This window comes from Eucalyptus grandis, chromosome 2 (assembly GCF_016545825.1).
Source record: "Eucalyptus grandis isolate ANBG69807.140 chromosome 2, ASM1654582v1, whole genome shotgun sequence".
NCBI lineage: Eukaryota > Viridiplantae > Streptophyta > Magnoliopsida > Myrtales > Myrtaceae > Eucalyptus > Eucalyptus grandis.
This window is the reverse complement of record NC_052613.1, coordinates 7,029,797-7,056,386: the sequence shown is the minus strand read 5'-3', so window position 1 is coordinate 7,056,386 and position 26,590 is coordinate 7,029,797. Positions and strand designations below refer to the sequence as shown.

The following is a 26,590-nucleotide window of genomic DNA, read 5'->3' as shown; positions in this document are numbered from 1 at the left end:
TTTTTTTTTCCTTTGTGGGCGTGCGGTAAGCTTATGAAATTCAATTTAGTGTGGTGCGAATTGGGTGGTGCTGAGGGAAAAAAAAACATAAGAAAAAACGACAACCGAAGTTGGAAAGCATAATGAATGAATCTAGAACGAGCCCTGTAAATATTAAGACCATTTTACAAGGCTCACTTTAATTTCTAAGTTTGGATGGATAGTTCTAACAGGAATATAAAGACCATTTTTTTCTAAAGACCTACAGATTACCTGATTTTCAACTTGTGTCCATTTGCCATCTCTACATCAATTTTACTAAACTGCTTCATGATACCACTTTTTTCTTTTCCTTTGTGGGCATGTGGTAAGCTTATGAAATTCAATTTAGTGTGGTGCGAATTGGGTGGTGCTGAGGGAAAAAACAACATAAGAAAAAACGACAACCTAAGTTGGAAAGCATGATGAATGAATGTAGAAGGAGCCCTAGCTAGGGGGGGCTAGTGTTTGATTGAGAATAGAAAGTGGGGGCCACCCCACGGGATTAACAAGGGGGCGTGTCCAAAAAGCAGCGGTCGGATCATTATCACGGTCCAACCACCGCATCATGACCATCTCTTTCTCCCTCTTTTCCCTTCCTCTCTCGTGCTCCCGCCCGTCGTTCATTGGGGAAATTTTGGACTTTAGCACGTTGAAACCGGTAAGCATCGGGGCGTGTCCCATCCATATCATTCCCCATGCAAATTCCAATCTTTGACCCTCAGGAGATAAAAACCATAAGATTAAAGGCGCCCAAATAATAACCATTCTATTATAAAAATTAATTTCTATTTCATAAATAATCTTTTTTTAATTTTCCAAACAAATTTCTGGTAAAAATATCTGTTTGATAACGACGTAAAATTTTTGTTCTCGAATAAAAATTTGTTTGATAACGATACAAAATTTCTCACTCCCAAGCGATGACAGCAGATGGCGAACGGCAACCTTTGACCGATAGCGGAGATAGTGAGTGGCAGTAGGTGGTGGCCGATTGATAGTAAGAGTAAGTGATGGAAATTTTTTTATTTATTATTTATATTATAGAAATAGAGAAGTTTACTTCTCTTTGATGTGCCAAACCTATTTTTAGATTAAAAATTTATATCAAAAATAAAACATGAAATTGCATTATTAAACGTATTTATGTTCCAAACCTTTTGTTAAGAACAAAATAATAGTTTTGGCCAAAAAAGAAATCAAATTGACGATGTTGGGTTGGCATTTGACAAGTTCATGGTTCAGTTAGTGGCGAGAAACCCGATACACTAAAGTAGTCAATGAAGCCATTGGTTTCTTGTCATGCTAGCAATCGGCATGTGAAATCTCACATGGTGCTAGAGATATTGAGTTCAAATCTTTTCAGACTTCATCTGCCTTCCCAATTGAATATTTCAACACTTAGTATAAGGTAAAAAGATCATATTAAGCATGAGAGAGAGTATTAAAATATTTAAATAATTAACTAAGTCTTCATCTTAGGAAGTGTTGACATATTTAAATAATTAATCATGCTTTCATCTAAGAGCCTAAGTTCTTAGAATTGTTGTGGTGGTCTCACAAAATCTCACGGTTCTAAAGAAAATTGATAGTTGATCATGAAGAAAGGTGAAGGTGTGGGATAATGTACCTATTCTGAATAAATGTATTAATCGATTGTCTATAAATAGGACCGGATGATACATTGTTCAGCACAATTATTCAAAACAACAATTTTTTTTCTTCAAAATGTTCTCTTCTTTGCAACATTCATTCTACTTCTCTTTTTTCCACCCAAGTTTGACAACATATTCAAGATGATAATCCAAAAAGGAAATTGAGTAATTATTGAATTCATTTCTTTTGTGTCTTTGGTTTTAATCCCAACGACAACAATTATGGGGGCAAATAATACATTAAAGAAAATAACAATTATCACGTATCAAAACATTAAATAACTATAAACTATTTATTTGTATTCATCGGAATCGGCAATCAAAATTTCCTAACAAGCAGTCATATGGCATCAAAAGCAAGATCTCTTCCTTTCGAAGACTAGGGCGAGGAAGGAATCTTGGGTTGGTGATGGCTCCTGCGCTCAAATTCGAGTCTAGATGAGGCAAAGAGAGAGTGGTCGTGGTCATGGTCATGATCAAGCCTATTGTTAGAGTAATTAAATATAAAACTACACCTTCATCTAACATTTTTTTTTTTTTTTTTGGTCAATCCTACTTTACACTCACTCTCAGACTTTTGCCCTGCCTATTGCAGGGCGTGGGAGTTGAAACCACTCTTGAAACTTACGCGTCCCCACCCCATCCCCCTGAGAAGGTGGAGATTTAAACCCCTCACCTCCTCCTTCTATGTTAGAAGGGTGGCCACTGGGACGAATCCCAGTGGTTCACCTTCATCTAACAATTAAGCTTTTAGAACAATTGACAGTAATTTCACAACTTCTCGCATAGCATCAAAGCTTGAGGTTCTACGTTCAAATCTTTCTAGACCCATTTTTCCGGATTAAGCATGAAGATGAGTGTTAGAGTAATTAAATATAAAATCACGCATTCATCTAACAATTTAAACTTTTAGAACAATTGACATTGATTCTATAATTCCTCGCACTGAGCTTTTGACAATGGCCCCACAATTTCTCACATCAAGCTTTCTCATACTTATCGAGCTTGGTTTCTCACACTTATTAGAGCTCGGTTTCTCGAGACTACGCAGTACATAAGTTGTGGCACTATGCTTCGCCCGGTCAGCATCGCTCGAACCCGACATTGACATGAGCGTGTAAATCCGACCGAGAGGAAGGTGGCCAAAGTGGTGCCGCACATGTCGTGCCTGCAGGCTGCAGTAGCCCTTTAACCTCGTGGGGGGCGGACCCCACGCCTACCGAGAAATTATCGTAATGAGGAAAAAAAAAACCACGTGCATGATATTTTGCCACGTGGAATTAGGGTTTAGAAAAATGTCTTGGTAGAGTGGCGTACTGATTTCTTAACCGTAAATGTCTCCACGCCAGCTAATTAATTATGTCTTGAGAGTCCCTTTTCATTTCGTAAAGTAACTTTTATGCAAATGACATATCATCATTATAATAAATGCACACATCATATATGTATAACAAGAATAAATTATTTTAATGTTAAAAAGTCCACAAGCTTTTGCTGCATACTTAGCATTTGGGTTCATGTCTTTAGAAATTTTAAACTGATGTCTCGAAATATATTTATTTTAAATTAATTATCGTCTCATTAAAAATTCCAAGACCAATTCCTCCATAAGGCCTTAAGTATAGAGATCAATTCTCTAAATATGTCAATATTCAAATGCTTTTCTCTATCCAAATAAGCTTATTAAATTCGATCATGCAAAAGTTGTTAGAATTCTGTTCAAAATCCTATTCAGAAAAAATTAATTTTTGTCTTGTAAAAAGTTTTGAATCAATACCTCATGACACATTTTATCTCGAATTGGTTTCCGTCTCATAAAAGCTCAAACCGGTACCCTTGAACCGAATCTACTCTCCTTAGTGCTCTGCTCAATGTCCTGTTAAAATGTACATGTGTCGACACGTGCAACAGGCGGCTGTACGATGAATTTGATACAGAGAATGACACATCCATTATGGGAAAACTCCACCCGTTTTTAATGACTATAGGACAGATTCGGGGCGGAGAATGAAACATCTAAGGTGGAAAATTCATGTATGCCGCTAGGTACACATTTTAAGGAAATGTATATTTACATTAGGGGTGTCGATTTGAGATTTTTTATGAGATGAAAATTAATTTGAATTGAATGTGGCGTGGGGTGCTAATTTGGAATTTTTGTTTCTAAACTTCTGTCAAGGAATACCGATTTAAGACTTTTTTTGTTAATGATATTAATAATACTTAAACTATTTTTCTATACAGCCACGCTCACAACTCAAGAATTGGAATGATGTCAATGATTAGGGCATGGAAGCATTTGGAAATGCACACACTCGAATGGGTAAGTATAACAATGCACGTGGTTCAGATACTAGTGGTATCGAGAACATGCGAGTAAGATCACTTGCAATAATTAAAACACATCTAACTTAATTATATCCATCTCTTGATCTCCATGCTTATATAATCCAATGATAGAGACGACCAAACAAACAAATATAATATAATATAATATAATATAATATATTAAAAGGATATTACTGTTTACTATAACTTGGATTTTGTTTATGATATTCTGTCTCGATAAGGAAGAAAAAAGATTAAAATAAATAATACGAAGTAAAAAAGAAAGAAATTACAAGTGTAAGAATTGGATACGTTGCTTAGCTAGCAATACTATCTGGTATACCGCTTTTGTACTCTACTCAAAGGTGGAAGCTGTAAGAACTTGACAATTACGGATGGTTGGCATCTTCAATTGTTTGACGTATGAGGCTCAGCTAAACGAAACGTTTCTAGCTTTCCACACGCGTACTTCAAGATAAAAAAAAGTGAAATTTTCTTATACGTTTATCTTGCGAAAAATAAATGATTTGACAGATATTTTCTTAAATATGAACGGTTATATCACTTACATAAATTAATTAACGAAAAATATTATTATCTTTCAAAAAATGTTTAGATATAAATATGTTTTTCATTGACAAATTATTTCAAGCAATATAAATGATTATTTTTAGGAAAATATTTTTTGAATCATTCATTTTTCATGAAATAAACAGTCTTAAAGTGTAACTACAAAATTGAATTACAAAAAAGCAATGACGAAGAAGTCCATGTGAGGTATGTAAATTCCACGTCATTGTACTAAAGGCAGTGTTAGGCTTCATATTTTTTTTTTTTTTTTTTTTTTTTTTTTTGCGGTAAGTGAATAATTTAGAAAATATGTTCGTAAAAGTGATGGTTTAACATAAGTCAATGGAAGATATTTTCATTGTCGATAACAATTTAATCTAAACTTTTGTCCATTCATTTCTATAAGCGATTTAAGTAATTATTATTTTTAAATATTTTACAAATAAGTCATTTCCCACAAAACAAACAGAGCCTTAGTTAAACTCGATTTACCACATGACTCAATTCAAATTTACACATATCATCCATGTCGCAAATTACTTTGCCGATGCTTATGTTATGTTTGTATAGGTAGCGAGTTCGGAAATCCTTGAAATCCTTCCTCATTGGAGCGAATTGTCCTCATTCGCTGTGGTGAAATTAATGAACTCTTTTCAAGGATGAGTGTGAAAACAGCTGGGCATTCATTACTTCCGCCATACTCGATGGGACTACGGTTCCAAGCTCATCAATCTTTGACTTCTGGATCTTTTGTGAACCGGTAGCTGCTTAAATCACATCGGGTACGAAACTTATACAGTAACCCTTTGAAAGGTTCATTGCAGCTATAATTAGGGATGGCAAAACCGAACCGAATTGGAAATCGATCCTGTCCGATCTGAATTTCATGCATTTAAGTTTAGTTTGGGTTTCGTTTGGATAATGAAAAAATAACGTCCTTTTATTTAGGTTCAAATAATTTTAGTTCCATTCGATTAAGTGAACTTATCCATTTTCTTTTCTACTAAACCTCTATTTAATATTTCAAAAAAGGAAACCAAAAAACCGAACTGCATTTGAAGCTAATGCCCACCGTAACAGTTCAATTTGGCGTGGTTCGCATATTCTGAAAACGTGAACTAAACTGAATCGTTGACACTCTTCCCGATACCTTGCCCTTTCGCCCCTCCCTCCTCCAAAAAAAAAAAGGGGAAAAAAGAAAAAATACAGCTGTTTGATGAGTTATGGTCACTGCTTCTTTTCTGTGATTTTGAGGGAGCAAGATCTCATTGATATGTGGGAGCTTTTAGATGCAAGAGATGGAGATGGATTTTTTTTTTTTTTTTTTTGCTTTTTTTTTTTTGAGGTGTAGATGGAATTGGGGTGATAGGTTTTGGCTTTAAAAAGGGGATGAGGCGATCGTGCATTGATTGGTGCATAAAAGGAGAGAGCAAGAACTGGCCCACCCCCCCTCATCACCAAAAAGAAGCTTTTCCCCCGTGTGGGGGTGGCCAGCTTGATGCAAACATACGGTACCGGTGGCCTGAACGGACCGCCACCGGCAGATGGCGAGTTTTTTTTTTTTTTCCGTTTACGGGTCGGTATGAATGGATTAGGCGCATGATATGAGTTCGTTCACGGCATTGGGAAACGCGTGTGACGTCATGTTAGGGCCATTATGGATTAGGAAAATTTGAGTTGCTTGAATCTTACTTGAGGATTATTATCGAGCCTTTGATTTGCTCGTGGAAAATGGGCTTTCCTCCCTCTAAATGAAAGTTTATGTGATAATGCTCAGCAAGTGTCCTTGTTAAACTCGCTATTAAACATATGTAGGAAATAAAAAAAAGATCTACAATAACTTCTTTTTTTTGTACTCGTAATATTTTAAATGTTGATGAAGAAGGCCCTTTTCTTAGATGGAGTAAAAGAAAGAAAAAAAAAAAGCATACAATTTTGTCATATGTTACTCGAATTTTTCAAAAAATTATAAAAGTTCGTGTGCAAAAATTTACTTTTCATGAAATTCTCAAACGTTTTGAATTTAAGATGAAAATTAACATGCAAAATTTTGATTAAACAATAAATAAAAGTCGATTCGGACATACTTAAAATAAATCAGATTGCTTAGAAAATTGAGATAACACTCGAAATAAAAGTCCTAAAAAATTCTTTTTTTGGTCTGTCCTTAAAAAAAGCTTCCTTTCAGAAAGTCAAATTACTGCAAAAAAAAATAAAAATAAAAATTTATGATTTGGGGATGGTGTGTGCCACCAGGAAAAAAATATATATAACTAAGAAGAAGCTGCTCACGACAAAAAAAAAAAAAAAAAAAAATAGAACAAGCAAATATCAATGATGACGTGGCAGGCTGCCGGGAAGAAATTCCGAGTTACCCGGAAAAAAAGAGCCTTTTCGATATCCGTGACGCGCTAAAAGCGGGGAGGTGAATGCACGCGACGCGATGATTCTTCCCATCTTGCTGTAAAAGACCTGGAATTTTGGGGATTTGCAAAAAAGCATCAAAACCAAAATTATACTTTTTTCCTCAGATTTTTCTATAATTACTTGAAGTATCCTCCGTTTTCAGATATTACTTAATTTGTATTTCTTGGGCCGGATGGAGAAAATTTATCTAATATTTAGTAACGAGTTTTTTTAATTAAAAATTACCTCAGACAGTGATATATGGAACTTTGTAATTCATAGAATTATTGGGTTTTGTCTATCTTGTATTTTAAAATTTTGTGATTGTAATGTCGCACTTATTTAAGAGGAAATCTCTATAAATTGTATAAGTAAATAATATACTTTAATGATGGATTAATTTGAATGTTCTAGAACTTACTAAGTATTATCGATTTGAGTGAACTTCATAAAAGTTTTCCTTGAGGCAATTAAATTGAGTGAATACAACAATCCATCTCATTTTAAAGAAACAAAGTTGAATCTTAGTGAGAGAAAATTACAACGATCTACACAAAAAAATTGATAGATTTTCTTAGATGGTAATATGGTGAAGTTGTTGTCAATTTATTAATATTGTTAATAATATTTCACAGCTACTAACTTATTAGCCTCATTTGTAGTTAGAAATTTATCAATAATACAAATAATTTTATCATGTCAACTTGTTGCGACTTTTTCAACTTATTCAGAATAAAAAGAGAAAAGATATTCGCTACCGATAAAATTGAAATTTTTAACATGAACTGGTACAAATGGTTGAGGCATTAGGGAATAAGTAGTTTAAGAATCTAAGGTCACTTTTTCAAATTGCATCAATTGTGTGTAAAACATTAAATGTTTTGTGATGTTCTATAGGCTTTTGAAGAATCTAGCCTTTGCGCTCATATCCCTATATTATCAAAAAAAGGAAAATTAGAAATTCACCTTTCTCAGCTGTCCACTTCAATGTCTCCCACTCATCATAGAGACATGTCTAATATCCCAATTTTTGCCTATACCCTTAGATTATAAAGAAACACGTCTTATTTGTAAGTAATACAAAAGATCACTTTTACAAGATTTTTTTTTTTTTGCAATCATTCATTTTCTAGCGAAATAAATGAAATCTTCATTCAAAATTATTCATTTTTCGAAGCTGCAATTATGCATGATATGGGAATGGGATTATATAAAGAAGGGTCAATACCACAAAAAAATCATAATCGATACACTCACAATAAATCTATCCCAAAACTAATTTTTAGGTTACAAAAAATCCAAATTTGTATACTTATGATAAATTTACTATAAACTAATTTTTTTGGTTATAAAAAACCTTAAACCGATATATTTATATGACGTATTTACTCTTCATTAGCTTTCATCAAATTTTGTCTTGAAATTGCTTTAGCTACATGGCACACACGGTAATAACATAATTGATATGACAAGTGTGGAAAACGAGTACATTTATCATAGATCCATAAGTTTGGGATTTTGGATGATTCAAAAATTAATTCGGAGTAAATTCGTACATGCATATTAGTTTGGAATTCTTAACGATCCATAAATTAGTCAAAAGTAAATTTATGATGAAGGTATTAATTCGGAGTTTTCCAAAATATTAAGTCCATAAGAAAAAGAGAAAAAAGATGAAAACTTTCCAAACTTGAATTACTCAACGGCACTCCCTCCTCCTCCATAAAAAAAAAAAAACCAATGATGAAAGGATAGACCGAACCGAAGATCCGCAGGCCTTTATGACGCAACGAGCTTCCGCCCAACTCACTCCTCCTCCCCCTCTCTCTCTCTCTCTAGGATCATGTCGTGTCCTAAAACGAGGAGAGAGAAAGAAGGGTCGTAATTGCCACGTGGACACACGCACCGATCCAATTGCAAGATCCATTTATTAATTAATCCCACTCGATCCAACCATAATTTCCAATTCCTTTTCCCAATTTTCTTCCATTTTTAAATTTTTTTTTCCCAATTATTATTATTATTTTTTTCTCAGCTTCTTTGGGGCCATCTCCCTCCAGGTTCTCGTGTTGCAGAGGCAGGTCCTGGTCTCACCTTAGTGTTCTTCTTCTTTCCCTCTTCCTCTCTCTCTCTCTCTCTCTCTATCTCTTCTTCTCTCTCTTCTTCGTCTTCTTCATCTCAGTCCACTTCTCTCTCTTCTTTCTCTCTCCTCCCCACCACCACCTGCTCGGAGCCCTAATTCGCCCCTACCCATCTCCCGCATTTCCCCAATTCCTTAACTTTATCCCACTGCGGAATTCCTCTCAAGAACCCGCGATTCCCCTCCGCGCGTTCTTGAATTTTCCCGGACGATCGGCCCTCGGCTCCGCCCTCCTCTGCAATCGGCATTGCGCGTGCCCAGCTGGGTTCCTTCTGTCCCCGGCGTCCGGGGTTGGTTTCGATTGATCGCGCGGAGGGATTTTGTTGGGTTAGATCTGTATGGCGGTTGGTGGGTCGTGAAGGGAGGCGGGTTTTCGAGATTGGTGGCGCCGCCCGAGATCCGTCATGGTGGTGGGCTTTCCGTGACGTCGATCCGGGTCGGGAAGAAGGGCGGCCGGCGGAATCGAGAGCTTTGGATCCGATCGGCGGGGAAACAGCGCCACGTAGATGGCGCTGTTCAGACGGTTCTTCTACCGGAAGCCGCCGGATAGGCTTCTGGAGATCTCCGAGAGGGTCTACGGTACGTTTTCGAGACCCCCTTTTGCCGGCCCAATCCCAATCCGTCCGTTTCTTTCGATTCTTGGAGCTGCATGATTGACGTTTCCTCCTCGGATTAGGCGCGCTTTCTTGCTCAATTTGGGTCCTTTTTGGATGTGCATTTTTAAAAAATTGTGCTTTTGGGGGGGTGCAACTAGAATTCGTCGCATTGGGGTTTATGTGATCCTGGTTTGGTTTGCTCGTTCCGCTTCGTCGAAATTTTTTAGCTTGAGGTGTTTCTCGAGCTGGGTTTGTTTTAGGACAGTGATAATCTACCTGATCAGCCAAAGGGTAGCTCTGAAGATCATGGGAAAGTGACGATTTTTTTCGATGGCGTGGCCATTTCCACTGTTAACATGCTGCTTCGTGTTATATCCTATCCGCTAATTGGGTATTGTCTTTTTATTTTATTTTATTTTATTATCCATTCATCCTTTGCTTACCCAAGCTGGTTGGCACTGTTCTTTTTGCTCTTGGTAGTTGGTATCACAAGAGGGACGGTGCAATTTGCAGGGTGAAGTCCTTTCTTGATATTTCCGAGGTCGTACGCTAAATTTGGTCGTCATACCTCTGCCGTTGTTTATATTGTTCGTTCTAAAAACTCTAAACACGTATGTGAGGGCATTTTGTTTTATTGGGAATGTTTGGATTGATCTTGTGTAATACTTCTCAAGTCAAACGTTGCTAACGGTTCTACTTCAAGGAAGAGCTCTTGAAATGGTCTACAAGCAAGCTCCGGTGTTCTGAGATGGGCAGCGTCGAGCTGATTTATCCCTTTCTTGTTGTTACTTGGCTTTATTATTGTTCGATGTATCTGAACACAAAAATGTGGGTTCATCTTTTTCCTTTTTTTTAATTTTTTTTAATGTTGTTGTTTTGCAGTTTTCGATTGTTGCTTCTCAACGGATGTCTTGGAAGAAGATGAGTACAAGGTCTACATGGGTGGCATTGTAGCACAGCTTCAGGATTACTTTCCTGATGCTTCTTTCATGGTCTTCAACTTTAGAGAAGGGGAGAAGCGGAGTCAAATCTCAGACTTCTTGTCTAATTATGACATGACAGTGATGGACTATCCTCGGCAGTACGAGGGTTGTCCCCTGCTGCCACTTGAAATGATACACCACTTCCTTAAATCTAGTGAAAGCTGGTTGTCATTGGAAGGGCAACAAAATGTGCTTTTGATGCACTGTGAAAGGGGAGGTTGGCCTGTGCTCGCGTTCATGCTTGCTGGTCTCCTTTTATACCGTAAACAGTATAATGGGGAGCAGAAGACTCTTGAAATGGTCTACAAGCAAGCTCCTAAGGAGCTTCTTCATCTTTTGTCTCCTTTAAATCCACAGCCTTCGCAGTTGAGATATCTGCAGTACATCTCCAGGAGAAACATGGGTTCAGATTGGCCTCCTTCTGATACGCCTTTACTTTTGGATTGCCTAATTCTTAGACACCTTCCTCTTTTTGATGGAGGCAAAGGTTGTAGGCCAGTTGTTCGTCTGTATGGTCAGGACCCTTCAACACCAGCCAATAGAAGCTCTAAGCTTCTCTTTTCAAGTTCTGATATGAAAAAGCATGCCCGACTTTATTTACAGGTAATAGAAATAAATTGGAGAGCAAATGAAAAAAAAGAGTAAAATTGCAAATTCAAAGCGCTTATATTTGTTCTTGCAGGCAGAAAGTGTACTGGTCAAAATTGATATTCAATGCCGTGTCCAAGGTGACGTTGTTCTCGAGTGTATCCACCTGGACGAGGATCTAGTTCGAGAAGAGATGATGCTTAGAGTTGTCTTTCACACAGCCTTTGTACGGTCAAATATATTGGTGCTGAATCGCGATGAAGTTGATGCTATGTGGGATGCCAAGGATCAGTTCCCAAAAGAATTTAAGGCGGAGGTAATTCCTTGTTTTTTGTCTAAGAATGTTTGGTTCATGGTGTTGCGGGAGTTGAGTGCATTTACTCATCTCTGTACCAGGTACTCTTTGTGGATGCTGATGCGGATGTCCCTAATCCCACCTCAGAAGATGGAAATGAGGCTGAAAGTACTTCACCTGAGGAGTTCTTTGAGGTCGAAGAGATATTCAGTAATGCGGTAGATGCACAAGAAGGGAAGGGGGAGAGCAATGTAAGTACTTTGCAAGGCAAACCTGATGATGGTGATGTAAAAGAAGTAGGAAAGGAGGACGTGGATGCTCATTCATTTCAAGATTGTGCATCGGATGATGGAAACCTCAGAAATAATGTGAAGGCTCATTCCGGATATGATGCTGTAAAAGACATAGTCGTAGATGATGTGAAGTACAAGGATGATCAGGGTATGGATCCTGGTCTCCACATGGTGAAGGACATAGGCATAGATAATGGGAATATTAAGTTGGATTCCACAGCATTGGAAGATGAAGGACCAAGAAATATAGGTGGTTTGCATGACAAAAATGAAGAGTTCGAAAATGGATTTGGGATAGAAGACCCCCCTACACGTAAGAAGGCAGAGTCCAGATCCTTACAGCAAAAGTCGACTGATGTGGGTACACAAAAGGCTGAGAAGTCCATGCTACCTACTTCAAAGAAGCTGCCGTCGAATCATGCTAAGACATCTTCAGATTCAATTGCTTCAAAACAGAAGATAAAACAGCAAGAATCCCAGGGCACTAATGGGAGACAAGCAAAGCCCAACACAATAACTAGGTGGATCCCTCCCAATAAAGGTTCTCACGCCAATTCAATGCACGTATCGTATCCACCTTCTAGATATAATAGTGCACCACCTGTTCTTGCAGTTTCTTCAAAAGAGTCTAGTACAGGTGCCAAAAAGTCCCATCTATCTCCAGCTGCCCCTGCGATAGAGACTCACAAATCTTCCCCTCCATGTACAGAACAATCAACGCAAGAGGATTCTCCAGATACGACTCCACAGCCCAGCCCACAGGAAAAGGTGACTGCTCCACCTCCGCCACCTCCGTCTCCACCTCCTCCTCCTCCCCCTACACCACCTCCCCCACCTCCTCCCCCAACCACCTCCTCGTGATTTTCAAGCCAGTGACCATTCTCAGCCTTTTGGATCTCTTCCATCTGGCGCTGCACCGTCTATGCATCCTCCACCTCCACCTCCACCTCCACCGCCACCTCCTCCCTTTTTCTCACCTAGGCGAAGTAGTGAAGTGCTGTTACCCTCTCCACTCCCCTGGACATCTGGGTCTTCTCTAATAAACTCCAAAACATCAGCAAGTTCACCTCCTCCGCCACCTCCTCCACCACCTTTTTCATCGGCAAAATCTACAGTAGCCACACAAGAAGTTGCCAGTTATGGAGTTACTTCCTTGTCTCCACCACCACCACCACCACCACCACCTCCGCGTCCTATGCAAGCGACACTTACACCTCCTCCTCCTCCTCCTCCTCCTCCCCCTCCACCACCACCACCCTCCACACGTGGTGCTCCTTTTCTTTCTACTCCTGTAATGCATATGCCCCCACCTCCACCTCCTCCACCGCCACCTCCGGCACGTGGAGCCCCACCCCCTCCGCCCCCTCTTCCATCACGTGAGCTCCACCTCCCCCTCCGCTTCCCCATCACGTGGAGCCCCACCTGCCCCTCCACCTCCTCCACCACGTGAGCCCCACCTCCGCCTCCGCCACCGCCTCCCCCATCATATGGAGCACCACCTCCGCCACCGCCTCCCCTTTACGTGGAGCACCGCCTCCACCACCGCCTCCCCTTCACGTGGAGCACCACCTCTGCCACCGCCTCCCCCTTCACGTGGAGCACCTCCTCCTCCTCCACCACCTCCAGGAATTAGAAACCCACCTCCACCTCCCCCACCTTCTCGAGGTGCTCCACCGCCCCCTCCTCCACCACTGCGAGGAGCTCCACCACCACCTCCACCGCCTTTGGGCAGAGCACCACCACCACCACCTCCACCACTTTCTGGTGGAGCTGTCCCTCCACCTCCTCCAATGCGTGGAGCCCCACTACCACCACCAGTTCCAGGAGCTCGTGCTCCAGGCCCTCCTGCTGCGCCAAGGCCTCCAGGCGGTGCACCCCCTCCACCTCCACCTTTTGGGGCAAAAAATGCTGCAACTGATGGCAGAAATTTGCCTGCTGGAAGAGGGCGTGGCCTACCACGCCCTCCTGGTTCAGCTGCCACAGCACCTCGCCGATCTTCTTTGAAGCCATTGCATTGGAGCAAAGTGACACGGGCACTCCAAGGAAGCTTATGGGACGAGCTGCAAAGATTCGGGGAATCTCAGATGTATGCATTGTTTCAGTGATATTTTTGCGTTATATTTTATCACGAGCAATATTTGTGCTCTCTACCTTCAAAGGACCAGGGACTCTGCTGTTAATAATGACTTGTTCATCTTTAATCCATAGCTTTTACTTAACACAGGGTGTCCGAGTTTGATGTCTCAGAGCTGGAGAGCCTTTTTTCTACAGCCGTACCAAAACCAGCTGACTCAGGAGGTAAATCGGGAGGGCGGCGAAAATCGATGGGATCTAAAACTGACAAAGTCCACCTGGTAATTGGATACGTTTGTGCTAAACTACGTTGTGTGAGATATATTTCTTAGTTGCGAGAGGTGATTTGTCATTTTGCTGCAGTATTCTGACATTAACATGGGGTACCAATTCCCCACTGATATAGTTGTTCATTTCAGGCTGTTGTTTTGATAATTTGTCGCTAGAGTTTAATTATCAAGGTACGGTATAATTGCATATTATTCTTGACATGACTGGAAGAAATTAGCTTAGATTTTTGTACCGCATTAGTATTGCAAAATCTATCTGAATTCAAGAGAAGGAGCGTTCTTTCTCTATTTTCCTTGAGTTCCTTGCAAATGATGCTCAGAAAAGACGCTACAGTGATACTATTACAGCAGTGAACTACAGTCAGTAAGAGTTACATTTCCTCGGAAAAGGTTAAACATGACCCTGGGGTTGTTAAAAATTATGTAATTTCACAGTGGTCACATACTTCTCTATGTCATTTAGCTTGCAATGTTATGATGATAAATACTTGATGTCTGAACTGGTGGCCTGTCTGGTGGTCTTATGGCTTTCAACTTTAGTTATCTAGTAACATGACCAATGATAATGATATTCATGTTTGACTTGGTAGAACATTCTCATATGCTTTTTTATTTTCCTGATGGGAAAAGCTCAAAAGTTTGGATGGCAGGATGTATAATGGAACTTCTAGTTGGATATGCAATATTTACTGTGAATATACTCTATGTATGTGTCTTGCAGAATTAGCTTCGCTTTGGTTCTGTTTTGGCAATAACGCAATCTAGAAATGTTGTTTGAGAATTATTTAACAACAAATGGAAATTGCATTTGTGTATGTGTGATTGTTTTCTTCATTTGCCTCATGACAATAGCGATGATTTGGTGTTTGATTGATGTTTCTGCTTTCTGTAATTATTATCTGAGATTCTTTTTCATCATGCTAGAATTTCACTTATGATCGACTTGCAGATTGACCTGAGAAGGGCGAATAATACAGAGATTATGCTCACAAAAGTTAAGATGCCCCTTCCTGACATGATGGTAAGCTAATTGGGGCAGAGAACATGTGCTTTTCATATTTTCTCTTCTTGTCCGTATGATGCATTCTAAGGCGAGTCTAGAGTTGTTCAAGACTTTTCCCCTTATCTGTTGTCAAGCATCCTGTGAAATTGATGAGTCCCAGACTAAAAGTGCCTAACAGTATGAATAATTTCTTTTTCCCTCAGGCTGCTGTGCTGGCAATGGATGAGTCGGTATTAGATGTTGATCAGGTGGAAAACCTCATAAAATTCTGCCCTACAAAAGAGGAGATGGAACTTCTGAAGGTGAGTTTTTAGCCTTTCCCTCAATTTCAGGACTGAAATGGGGGCATCTGAGAGAGTTATATATAAAGATTGGTGCAATTTTTCCATGAACCTTTCTTCCTTTGGCTTCTCTAATTTTAATTACTCTTCTCCTTATGTTGCGCAGGGCTATACCGGTGATAAGGATAACCTTGGAAAGTGTGAACAGGTTGGAAATTCTCTTGATCACTTCATTTTTTTTTTTTTTTTTTTTTTTACTTTGTAGACAAATATGAGCTCTTCCTTTTTTTTCTTTACAATTTTATTGTTTTCTTGTCATTTATGAGATCTATTCCTCCTCAACCCACCCAGGAAAAAAAAGAAACGGAGTGTCGTGAGGAAATATTATCTGGCTGGGTTGACCAAGCTATTTTGTGTATGCTAATTTTTCATGAGTTTTAGCTGCTCCTTTTTCTCTACACGTTCATCTTGTTTCAATGTCCTTTTTGCCTGGTTGTCTTTGCAGTATTTTTTGGAGCTAATGAAAGTGCCTAGGGTGGAGTCAAAATTACGAGTATTTTCTTTCAAAATACAGTTCGGCTCTCAGGTTTGGTGGTATCTGCATTTAGTAGCCAAGTTTTAGGGATTTGTTTATTAATTTTAGTGGAATGCTTTATGTAATCTATGTAATCCTATCTTCTAATTAGTGACATCTTCTGCAGATTTCCGAATTTAGAAAGAACCTAAACACTGTGAACTCTGCATGTGACGAGGTATGTAACTTACTACAAATTAATGGAGGTTTTATTTTTTGCTTGGTCATGACTTGGGGTTTTTTTCTGTCACATCAGGTCCGTAGTTCCTCCAAGCTGAAGGAGATTATGAAGAGAATTCTCTTCTTGGGGAACATGCTGAACCAAGGGACTGCAAGAGGTAAGAACCCTTTATTTGAGTCAAGCTCTTCATTGATCTTCATTTGGTTGAGTTTTACTATGCACTACCTTTGATCTATTCAAATTCTTTTCGAAACTCACAAAATTCTGAAGCAGTTCCGTAGTTTCTGACATTTGTGACATACAAAAGTTAGTCTAACTGGTTGAGACATGAGACCTTTTGCCCTCTAGTTACCAGTATGCGCTCAATTAAGACAGTTTTTGGAGAACGTAAGAGGTTTTAACATGTACTCGTAGAATGGAAATTCACTGTAACATGTGATAGCCCAAATAGATTGAGATTTTATTATTTATCATGCAATTTGTTCCAGAAGGATAGAGATGCATAATCAGTAATAAATTTCATCTGGTTCTGTCTATCTATAAATTCTTATTGGCATCTCACCAAAAGGATCCATATCTATTTTTGTTGTCTCCCTTTCTAATTTATGCCATTCATATTTGGGCAAAACTTAGCCCTTTTCTTTGGGAATAGAGTGCACTTTTAGATTTTTAGTTAAATCCATTGTAGAGGAAGTATACAAGGATAAGTGGAGCCAAGCAAACATAAGGTCTGAGAGGGAAAATGAATAGACTACAGCTGGAAAGCAGTTAAAGGGCTTGTCGTTAATCATTCCTTCACTTTTGATTAGACTGGGTCTCACTCTCTAACCTTTCCCATCTCTTTCTAGCTATGTTTTCCAAATAACTCTGTCAGGGATAGCCTCCCAAAGCTTTCTGTTATTCTCGAAAGTTAAAGCTGAGGGCCTCCAAGACCAAAGCTCCTCAGCGGCATTCAGCATATCTGTCCATGACTTGTGAAAGATGATGCTGGATGCAAAAGGATGATGCAAATTTAAAATTTACTAAAGGATGATAATTGAAGGTCATATATTTGCCACGCTGAGTGAATGCCTGTTTGATTCACATTTTTTAATGGGCGAACATGATGCATGACAGAAGATGATTACAATCTGACTGATGCATGTGTCTACTTAAACAGCTTGCACAAGTGCTGGACAATAGTCATATAAGTGGAAGTATGATGATGTTAGTCTGTGTTCTGTGCTTTATAATCTTCAGTGTCTTTGGATTTGTGCAACTTACTGCTTTATGCTTTCATGCCAAGCATGGGCATCATCTCCACCAATACTAACTATAAATTGTTGAAATGCACAGGATCTGCAATCGGATTTAAGTTGGATAGTTTGTTAAAACTTTCTGATACACGTGCTACTAATAACAAGATGACTCTCATGCATTTTCTCTGTAAGGTATGTTATTCTGGTATGTGTTTTGCAAGCTTTTTCTTTTTTGATAGTTTATTTGCTTTTGTTTCCTCTGATCCAGGGAAAAACTCAACATGATGGTTTTTTAAGGGTTATTAGGTGATTGAATCTCTCCTTGAAAATGACGCACAAACCTATGAATAGTCATCATCCTATGATCTGCAGGTGTTCTTTGTAAATGTTAACATGGGGGTAAATGGTGCAAACCTCTATCGTGTAGTTATCTTTAGGACCAAAGGCTTCTAACCTGTTGCTATTCAGTCTAAAAAAATTCCAGGTTAAAGTTTTGATGACCATTTACACAGCTCTATGGTTGATTGTTTGGATTGGAAACATTAAGTTTTCACTAAGCTTTTATGCCATCTCTCCACAGTGGATGATAATGTGCATTTGATATGCTTAGCTTTAGTAAATTATCTTAAAAAAGCTCTCATCTTAAGTCTAGTACTCCCTTCAATAGGAAGGTGGAAATTGTGGTTATCAATTAAAAGCTCTAATGCTCCCCCTCACGCACAAGCTTTTTTGGTCTAAAACTTGAAACACTGAAAATTGATTGTTATTAGGTAGATATATGAGGTGGTTGAAGAGATTCAAACACATAATCTCTTGCTTTGATGTTTGTAAAAATTAATCTAAAAACTTCGACTCAAAGTTAAAGATGTGATTAACAAATTTAATGATCTAACGAATTAAAACAGAAGCTTTCACCTTTAATAGTCTCGTAGAAAGACAATGTTCCGTGATCTTGCTTGCTTTCATAAACATAACTAGTATGCAATGTGCTCTAGCCGGGGGAGGGGGAGGATCGGTGGTACCCCTGGAGTGGCTAATTGTGCAGTTGATCCTTCCCCTTTTAAAGATTTACTACACTTTAGAATATCTGTCAATTCTCTAAATTACACATGCACACCTGCATGGAAACACATGGAAAACACTTGAAATATGTACTAAATTAAGTATTGCCATAATTGTTGAGTACTAAGGTGAAATATTTTGAAATGAAATTGCTCCATGTTATGCATGATCAGTTGAGCATTGAATTATGGGGATTCGCCATTGGTCAAATATGGTTCCACAGATGTGCTCAATTTGTCAGCCCATATTAAAATGCCTCAACTCGCTCAGCATAACTGTACAATTTGTCACGGAACTCAGCATAGACTAAGCCAAATGAAATATCTTTTCCTTTGATGATATATACTTCTTTTTAGTTCTCATTATTACAGGTCTTTGTAGAGTCCCTTTGGCTATTTTCATTATTCTTAGGCCCCTTTGCTAGTTCATACATTCTAGATATATATATATATATATACACACTTGCACAATAAATGCAGTAGACATTAAAATGAAAAACGAATTTAGGTAGAAAGTATAGAGTGTATGCATCAGGTATTTAGCTATCTGCAAGTTGTGAGAAATTGTACCCTGGAGTTGTTCCAGATCATTTTTTCATAACATTGCCTCATGAATTATTAGTTTCTCCTGTTATGCATGTTAACTTAGCATAGTTATTAAAACTTTAAGCTTGTATCCAAAATTTGATATTGGTTTTCACGTGCCTCAGAAACTTGCTGACCGCTCGCCAGAACTTCTTGATTTTCATCAGAATCTTGTTAGCTTGGAAATTGCGTCAAAGGTAGTATTAGTCTCCCTTTGTTATAAGTTGTATTGGTTTGGACACATGCCAAATTTGGTCTTCATTTGTTGCAGATACAACTGAAATCTTTAGCTGAAGAGATGCAAGCTATTATTAAAGGATTAGAGAAGGTAAAGCAGGAACTGGGTGCTTCTGAAAATGATGGCCCTGTCTCGGATATTTTTAGAAAGGTATCCTCCCTTCATGTAAACTATGATCAGGCACACTTTATTTACTAGTTACAATATTTAGTAAAGATGCACTTCTTTCATCCTTCTTAGCAAAGGGGGGCACTTCTTTTTCCTTTCCTTTCTGTATGCATTAATTACTTCATCCTTAATATTTTTGTGTTAGCAGGAGCCTGTGTTAGTACTTATTCCTTTTTATTTCCATGTACTTTTGCTGCATAGTTTTACATCAATGCCAGCGTGCTGTTGGTTTAATTTCCATTTTTGTTCATCTATTTTGCTTTAGTCTGTATGTTTCTTCTAGATTTGTTAGCTTCTTAGGAATGGTTAACTTTTTTAGCTTGTAATGCCCACATTCTTCTAAACTTTTTCTTCTTTTAAGCTTTGTCTAGACCTTGAAAGAATTTATTGGTGTTGCTGAGGCAGAGGTCACATCATTGACGAATTTATACTCAATTGTGGTAACGTGCCCGTTAATTTTAATTTATTGATATATGAAATTATGGCTCTGATAATACATGGTCATGATATCCTTTACTAATTGGCAGGGAAGAAATGCAGATGCACTTGCATTGTACTTCAATGAAGATCCAGCTCGTTGCCCGTTTGAGCAAGGTAAGCTAGTTATGCAATTCCTTGTGAATTTATTACTGCAAATTATATGTTATCACGGCTAATTACATCCCAGGACGGTGCTTGACAAGTTGCCAGTTGGTCGTAGTGTCAGTATTTACTGGAAACTAGAGGTGTCAAAATGGATTGAAAGCCTATTTGTTAACCCATGTAAGATGAGTTGGGTCATATATGGGTTAGCTAAATTTTGCTAAATGGGTTGATAGGGGTTTGAGTAATAAAGTCTAATGAAATGGGGGTTTTTAATGGGTCTAAAGCCCAACCCACCTGCAGTCCCCCTTCACTTGTCTTTAGGTTCAGGTTGGGGGATTTCGGGTAGGGCAACTTATTTTCTAGTTTTATCTTCTCCTTATGATCTTCTTCTTCTTCTTCTTCTTCTTCTTCTTTTTCCCCTTTTTCCCCCAAAAATTGAAAAATAGTAATAAATATATTATCTTTCATGCTTTAGAAAATTGTGAAAATTAATATATGATTTTGACTTATTCATTTTAAGAGATTTTGGATACTTCATTGTGAAGCTTGAAAAATTTGCGAACATAGTTGGAAATTTTTTAAAATTACTGAACTTTTTTTCTTTTACACACTAGATGCATAGCATAAAAGTTCTTGTTTTTAAATATCAATGTTTTAGTAATGTGGGTCAGGTTGGGTATCGGTTACTAAATTTGTATTGTATGTAAATGGGTTAGAAAGGTTTAAATGGGTCAATTTGGGTTAAGTCATTTTCGACCCGATCCATCAGTTTGACGGCCCTGCTCGGAACTCATTAGTGTCCGCTGTTTTAGTTCCTTTGTGAAGGTCATGGTTCAGGCTGTCGACTGAATATTGTCGATGCAGTTTTTTGGTGGGGGAAGTTCATGAGGAGTTTTTGTTGTTAAAGGCAATCAGCATTAGATTCTGATCTGTCATTGTTAAGATTGAAAATGACAAAGGCCAGGAGAGTCTTTCTGTCACTTGTTTATGTCAATAAACAGAATGTTGAAAATTCTTTTGATGATACTTCACTGTAAGATCATATAGTGGAACTTTGTTGAGAGTTGAGTAGGTTATGTGGAAGGGTTGAGGATTACTAGATTAATGATTGGTTTTCTTTAGGTGTCTGCATCAAGTGCTAGAAAATTTGCAGGAGGTAAGAAAGATTAAAGTTTAGAAGATCTCTATGAAGAATTATCTGGGCTTACTTGAAATTTTGTGAAATCTGTTGCTTTATCTAGTTGCAGTGTAGAGAAGAAGTCTGAAAAGAAAACATGCCGCTTGCCTACTCGATTTACCAAATAAATTTCTTGGCCATATTTATCCAATGTAGCTAGATATAATCCCATACTTTGTTCTTTTCCAATTACTGCATAGTTCTTATGGCTGAGGAAAATGGCTAATGAACAATGCCACTTGGGTAATGATACGCGTTTCTGCAAAATGACCAAGTTATCTTTAAAGCGTATCACTTCATTTATATTCGTATTGATTGTCAAGTAATCATGACTTTGGACTGATCCTAAATGGTTAGTAACACAAATAGGCCAGATACCCCTATAAAACAGTTCATTTTGACATCCAAGCTTTGCCCAAGGTGCATAAGTACCAATTTCACAGCTGACTATTGGGCATCACCACTTTTATTGATCATCCAACCACAACAGCCACGATTGTCAATTGGATGGCCACTGCTGAGCTATTAAGTGGCAGCTGTTGCTTTCATTAGGCGTTGGTCGGTGTAGTTGAGTCAGTTGACGGATCTGCAATCTCCAACAGTCATTCGAAAAAATAACAATGACGAGAACCAAACTTCAGCACATGCTGCTTTCTGTTTTTCCAGATAAACAGTATTCACTGTAGAGCAGACCCTAGATAGGAAACTTTTGTTTAATGACAAAGATCTCTTTTGCAGACGTTAGTGTTAGTGTTTTCGGCAAGAAACGAGAAAGTCTAACTAGTCTTTAGTCAGACATGACCAATTGGACTGCATAATTTTTTGTTGCAAGTTGATCTATAGTTGGTGTTTAAATTGAGCTGTTTTGAATTCTGCCAATTTGAGATATTTGCTGTAGTAGTTTAATTAACTCTGTTAAATTGCTACTTGACCAAACAGTTACAGCAACTCTGCTTAACTTTGTGAAAATGTTCCGGCGAGCACATGAAGAAAATTGTAAACAGGCTGAACTGGAGAAGAAAAAGGCTGATAAGGAGGCCGAAATGGAAAAGGCAAAGGGAATTAGCCTTACAAAGAAGGGTGTAAATAGCTGATTGGTGACTGTTCCCATGTCTATACTGGAAAAGGAGTTCCCTCTATGCAGCGGCCCTGATGACCGTTTGGCACTCAATTGCAATGACTGATGCTGCTCCTAATTGATTTGGAAGCAGATTGGTCTCGTGTTGGAGCAAATGATGAGTTCATTTGACCCTTGCCATCAAAGATGAGTTCCTGACAGGGTCAATCTCCTGTCAGATCAAGCGATGAGTTCCCTTGACACTTGCCAGGTCAAAGAACATCAAGACTTAGCTTTTACACGACTGACGTGATGCTGTTGAGTCAGACGAGCAAGTGCTGCTGTGTGAACTGGCAATTAGATATCTGATAAACAGCGATAAGCTTACATGAACATCAGAAGATTTTCAGATTGGCCAGGAGAGTCGTTCTCCTGTGAATTCGCGGCTTAGATGGTTGAAGTGCAGTCTTCTTGGGAACGAACACTGGAAGGATAAGTTGGAGCCAGTTCACCGTCGCAAAGGCCCAGTTTGGCTTCTGCTTTCGACATTGGCTGGGCCATTGGTTTTTTTTGGCACCAAGGTGGATGCCGGCAGGATGGTAGAGCACAAAGTCTGTCTGTACCATGACACTGTACAAAGCTACTGACCTACTTGTATTAGGATACGATTCTTTCCTCGAGTAACATAGCTAGTCCAGTATCTTTTTTCCCCTTTCAGATTTGTTAGGACGGATCCCGTTGATTTTAGATGTATAGCTTTGCCAGGTTAATTTAGAGAAAGTAGAAGGCGGGATTCCTTGTGTAATTGTGAGATAACAGGATAGGCTATATCGGTTAGCAATTGCTTTTGTCTGTTACTCAATTCATTCTATCGCCATTAATGAAAATGAAAGGCTTACATTCTTTTTCATGGTTGGTGTATCGTGGATAACCTTAAGACATATCGCCTTGGCAGCTCTCTCTCTTTCCCCCCCTAGCGAGCATGCATTGTCTTATTATTCCAGTGTCTTTGATGCAGCAAGAGGGAAAGATAAGAGCTGAACTTTGTTCCCGGAATTTCGATATAATTTATCTGACTTCTTTTTTCAAACTGCATGATGATAGCATACCCCAGTAGGTTTTGGGTAAGCATGTCAAACTGGGTTTGCTTTTCAAGTTGTCGGATTTTTTAAGGAAAGCACGTGAAGAGAGTCCTTTCCGTTTCCCCATATGCTTTAGGAATTGAAAGTGAATGCTTATTTTTGTACGGCTGTAAGATGAAGTATTGGTCTTTCGATTGCTCCTCTGGCCTGTCCATGGTTCTGGCCGTCGTGGCATGATGTGAATTAACAAGTCATGCTACGTATACTGCCAGTGGTGTAACAAAATCAGGATACCAAATAGTTTTTTTGTTCTTTTATTGTGGTCAAACAAACATTTCATTAATTTCCATAAAAATACTAGAGAGACACAATGCAATCCAACTGCAATTCAAGACAAATTTCAGATATGTTCATAACAAAACAAGCTCCAAATAACAAGATGAATCATAGAACAAGGTTAGGGTTATACACTCAAAAAGCAAATTTGTGACGTCTTCAAATCAAAATCAGTGGCTAATAACTGAATTTGTCTTCAGCTATGAGCACACGCCAAGATCTCTATATGTTATAGTGACTTTGCTTTTAAGTAGTCCACGCTTAAGTAAAAGGTGTTCAGAGTTAAAAAGTTGAACAACTACAGATATAATGTCCATGAGCACAAAACTTTCATGAAACTACTCTGATCTCATTTGAAGACTTTTACACTAACGAAACCAAAGCAAAGCTTCGAAATCATGCACATAAAAAACCTGAAATTTAGACAAGATCGTGATAGAAACCTCCTCGAAACGAGAGAGAGGCTTCCAGATCTAGACAGATCGGGAGAGAAATGTTCCCCAAACCGGAGGTAAGCAAGAAAAAGAAGACAGAGAAACAAAACAATTAAAGAAATTGTATCATATAAAATCTGCAAGTGAGAATCTAAACTATTGAGCTATATTCAACACCCATATACAAATCTATCACATCATTTAACTTTTATAAGTTAGTTTTAATATATATACCTAGCATCATCCTACTTGCTTTTCGTCAAACAATGTATCATTTCAGCCAAAAAAAGAAAAAAAAAAAGAAAACAGCATATGCAGACTGAACCAAATTGTATCATTTCAACAACCAAAGAAGAAAGTGGAACAAAATGATTTTTCTGTAGCTTCGTCGTACAGACAATCTACAGCAACGCATCCTCAAACTGATCTGATTATATTCCATTAACATGTACAGCATTTCTTGGTAAAGCTTTACAGAGAATAGTCAACGTACTTCCGATCTTGTCACGACTCTGCATTCAGAAGTGGGTCTGAATTCTTCAGGGAATTGTCATATGGTTCATCGGTGGCATCCCAAATTTGGATCTGGCAATAGAATTTGTCTTCGCAATTTATCAAGTCCTCGACCTGACAGCTTCTTAAGAATGTGTAGGTGACAACAGTGTCAAGAACAATGAGGACCGAATACAGATAAGCAATGTAGCATCCCTCCAGCAAAATTCCTAGGCTGAAGCTTCCCGACGCATGATACGGCGCTACGACCCGGTAACGAAACAATGCTTCCGTTGCAGCCAGGGCGAAGTTTCCGATCACTGCAAATGATAATGCAGTCGCTCTTCTTCCCCTCATCATCAAATAGGCCTTTATGATGGTGAGACTCCCTCCGTGCTTCTCAGTCCCGGATAACACCAGCGCCAAGTTGCAGATTATGAAAGTGTTTGCGATGATCATGGAGTAAACGACGGCTGCTACCACCGATGACGAAAGAGAATGCTCCGTAGCGGACAGTTGAAATCCTTCCAGACAGTTGAAACCGAAGAACAGGAGGAAGAATGCGGTTGCGTTGGCGGAGAGAATGACCAAGAACCCACAGACATAGGTACGGAGGAGGGGCGTGTATGCTGACAAAATATCAGGAGGGAGTGAATAGGGAAGAGACGGGTCAGCTTTGACTTGGGCGAGGCGCCGAATCACGGATGATTTGGCGATGAGGAGGAAGGTGGTGGTGAGAGGGAGTGTGAAGATGAACGACGTGACTGTCTCTGAGAGCTTCAGGCTGAGAATGGTGAAGAATCCTGATGATGTTGGGAACCCAGCAGCTCTGAAGAGAGCTTGGAAGTGATTATGGATGAGTTGCGGAAGAAGAGGACTCGATGAGGAAGATGAAGGAAGGAAGAAGGCTTGTGAGATGAGGAATAAGGCTGAGAATGGCAATGCAAGAGATGCAGAAATTGTGGTGAAGTATTGATAGTTTTGGAGGAATGTGTGGACTGATCTTCTCAGAATCTTGCCTGTTCCCTCCATGATCTGATCACTGAAAATCAAAAGAGCATCAGTGAAGATCAAGGGAGATGGGCATGAAATGGGTGGTGTTTCTTTTGAATCTATCTCTCTGTGTGGGGGTTGATAAAGAGGGAGGGTAGGAGAGTTGGTGGTCTTAGGTTAATTATACGGGCAAAGGACTGAGTAATCCTAACTAACAACCACTGATGGAATTGGAGTTGTTTGAGCAATGTTTTTGAGAGCAGTTTTTGTGTGTATTGTAATCTTGGACCCTTTAAGGTTCGTTCCTCGTGGGGTCTGAGCAATTTGTCTTAGCTGTCTGAAAATATTAAACAAAAAGGCATGAAACGAGCAGCTTTTTCCATGGGGTTGATGGAAAGTTAGAAGAAAAAATAAACCCCTCTTTTAAGGGACTTGACTTTAATTACTTGCAGATAAGAGCGCTCGGCGTTGATTTTGCTTCAGACACACTTCTAACTGTCTCAAGGCCCCAGACAAGTTGAGCACGATTCATAGACAATTTTTAAGGAGAAAAAAAGCACCTTTTCTTGTCCACCTCAAGTCCTCAAAACTTCAAACTGTAATTAAATAGGTCATCAGAGCTGGGCCATTATTAGTAGAGTTAGGGAAAAGAAAAGAAAAAGGAAAAGATAGCTTGCAGAATGTATATGATCATTGCAACCTGGTAGAAGACGAGTGCAATTGGCATGGAGCTATTATTATATTAGTCACGGATAGAATGGGAAATAGATCAAATCCACAATGTGAAAGTTCAGCATATTGTAGCATGACAAAAAAAACATAAAACTACTCGATCGTTTCATCCCCAAAAAGAGGACAAAACTGAATCGA

At 38.9% G+C, this 26,590-nt stretch overlaps 1 protein-coding gene across 1 annotated transcript; it reads left to right on the top strand.

Moving 5' to 3' along the window:
* The first annotated feature begins 9,033 nt into the window (after positions 1 to 9,033).
* On the top strand, positions 9,034 to 23,293 carry LOC104434351 (formin-like protein 20). The gene is made up of 18 exons (XM_039306720.1): positions 9,034 to 9,696; positions 10,596 to 11,299; positions 11,379 to 11,600; positions 11,681 to 12,729; positions 13,167 to 13,958; positions 14,097 to 14,226; positions 15,185 to 15,256; positions 15,442 to 15,540; positions 15,686 to 15,727; positions 16,025 to 16,105; positions 16,221 to 16,271; positions 16,350 to 16,431; positions 17,610 to 17,704; positions 19,284 to 19,355; positions 19,430 to 19,546; positions 19,936 to 20,004; positions 20,092 to 20,158; positions 22,266 to 23,293. The coding sequence occupies exons 1-18, from the start codon at positions 9,624 to 9,626 to the stop codon at positions 22,418 to 22,420; spliced, it is 3,972 nt and encodes a 1,323-aa protein (XP_039162654.1). The 5' UTR covers positions 9,034 to 9,623; the 3' UTR covers positions 22,421 to 23,293.
* Positions 23,294 to 26,590: the final 3,297 nt, after the last annotated feature.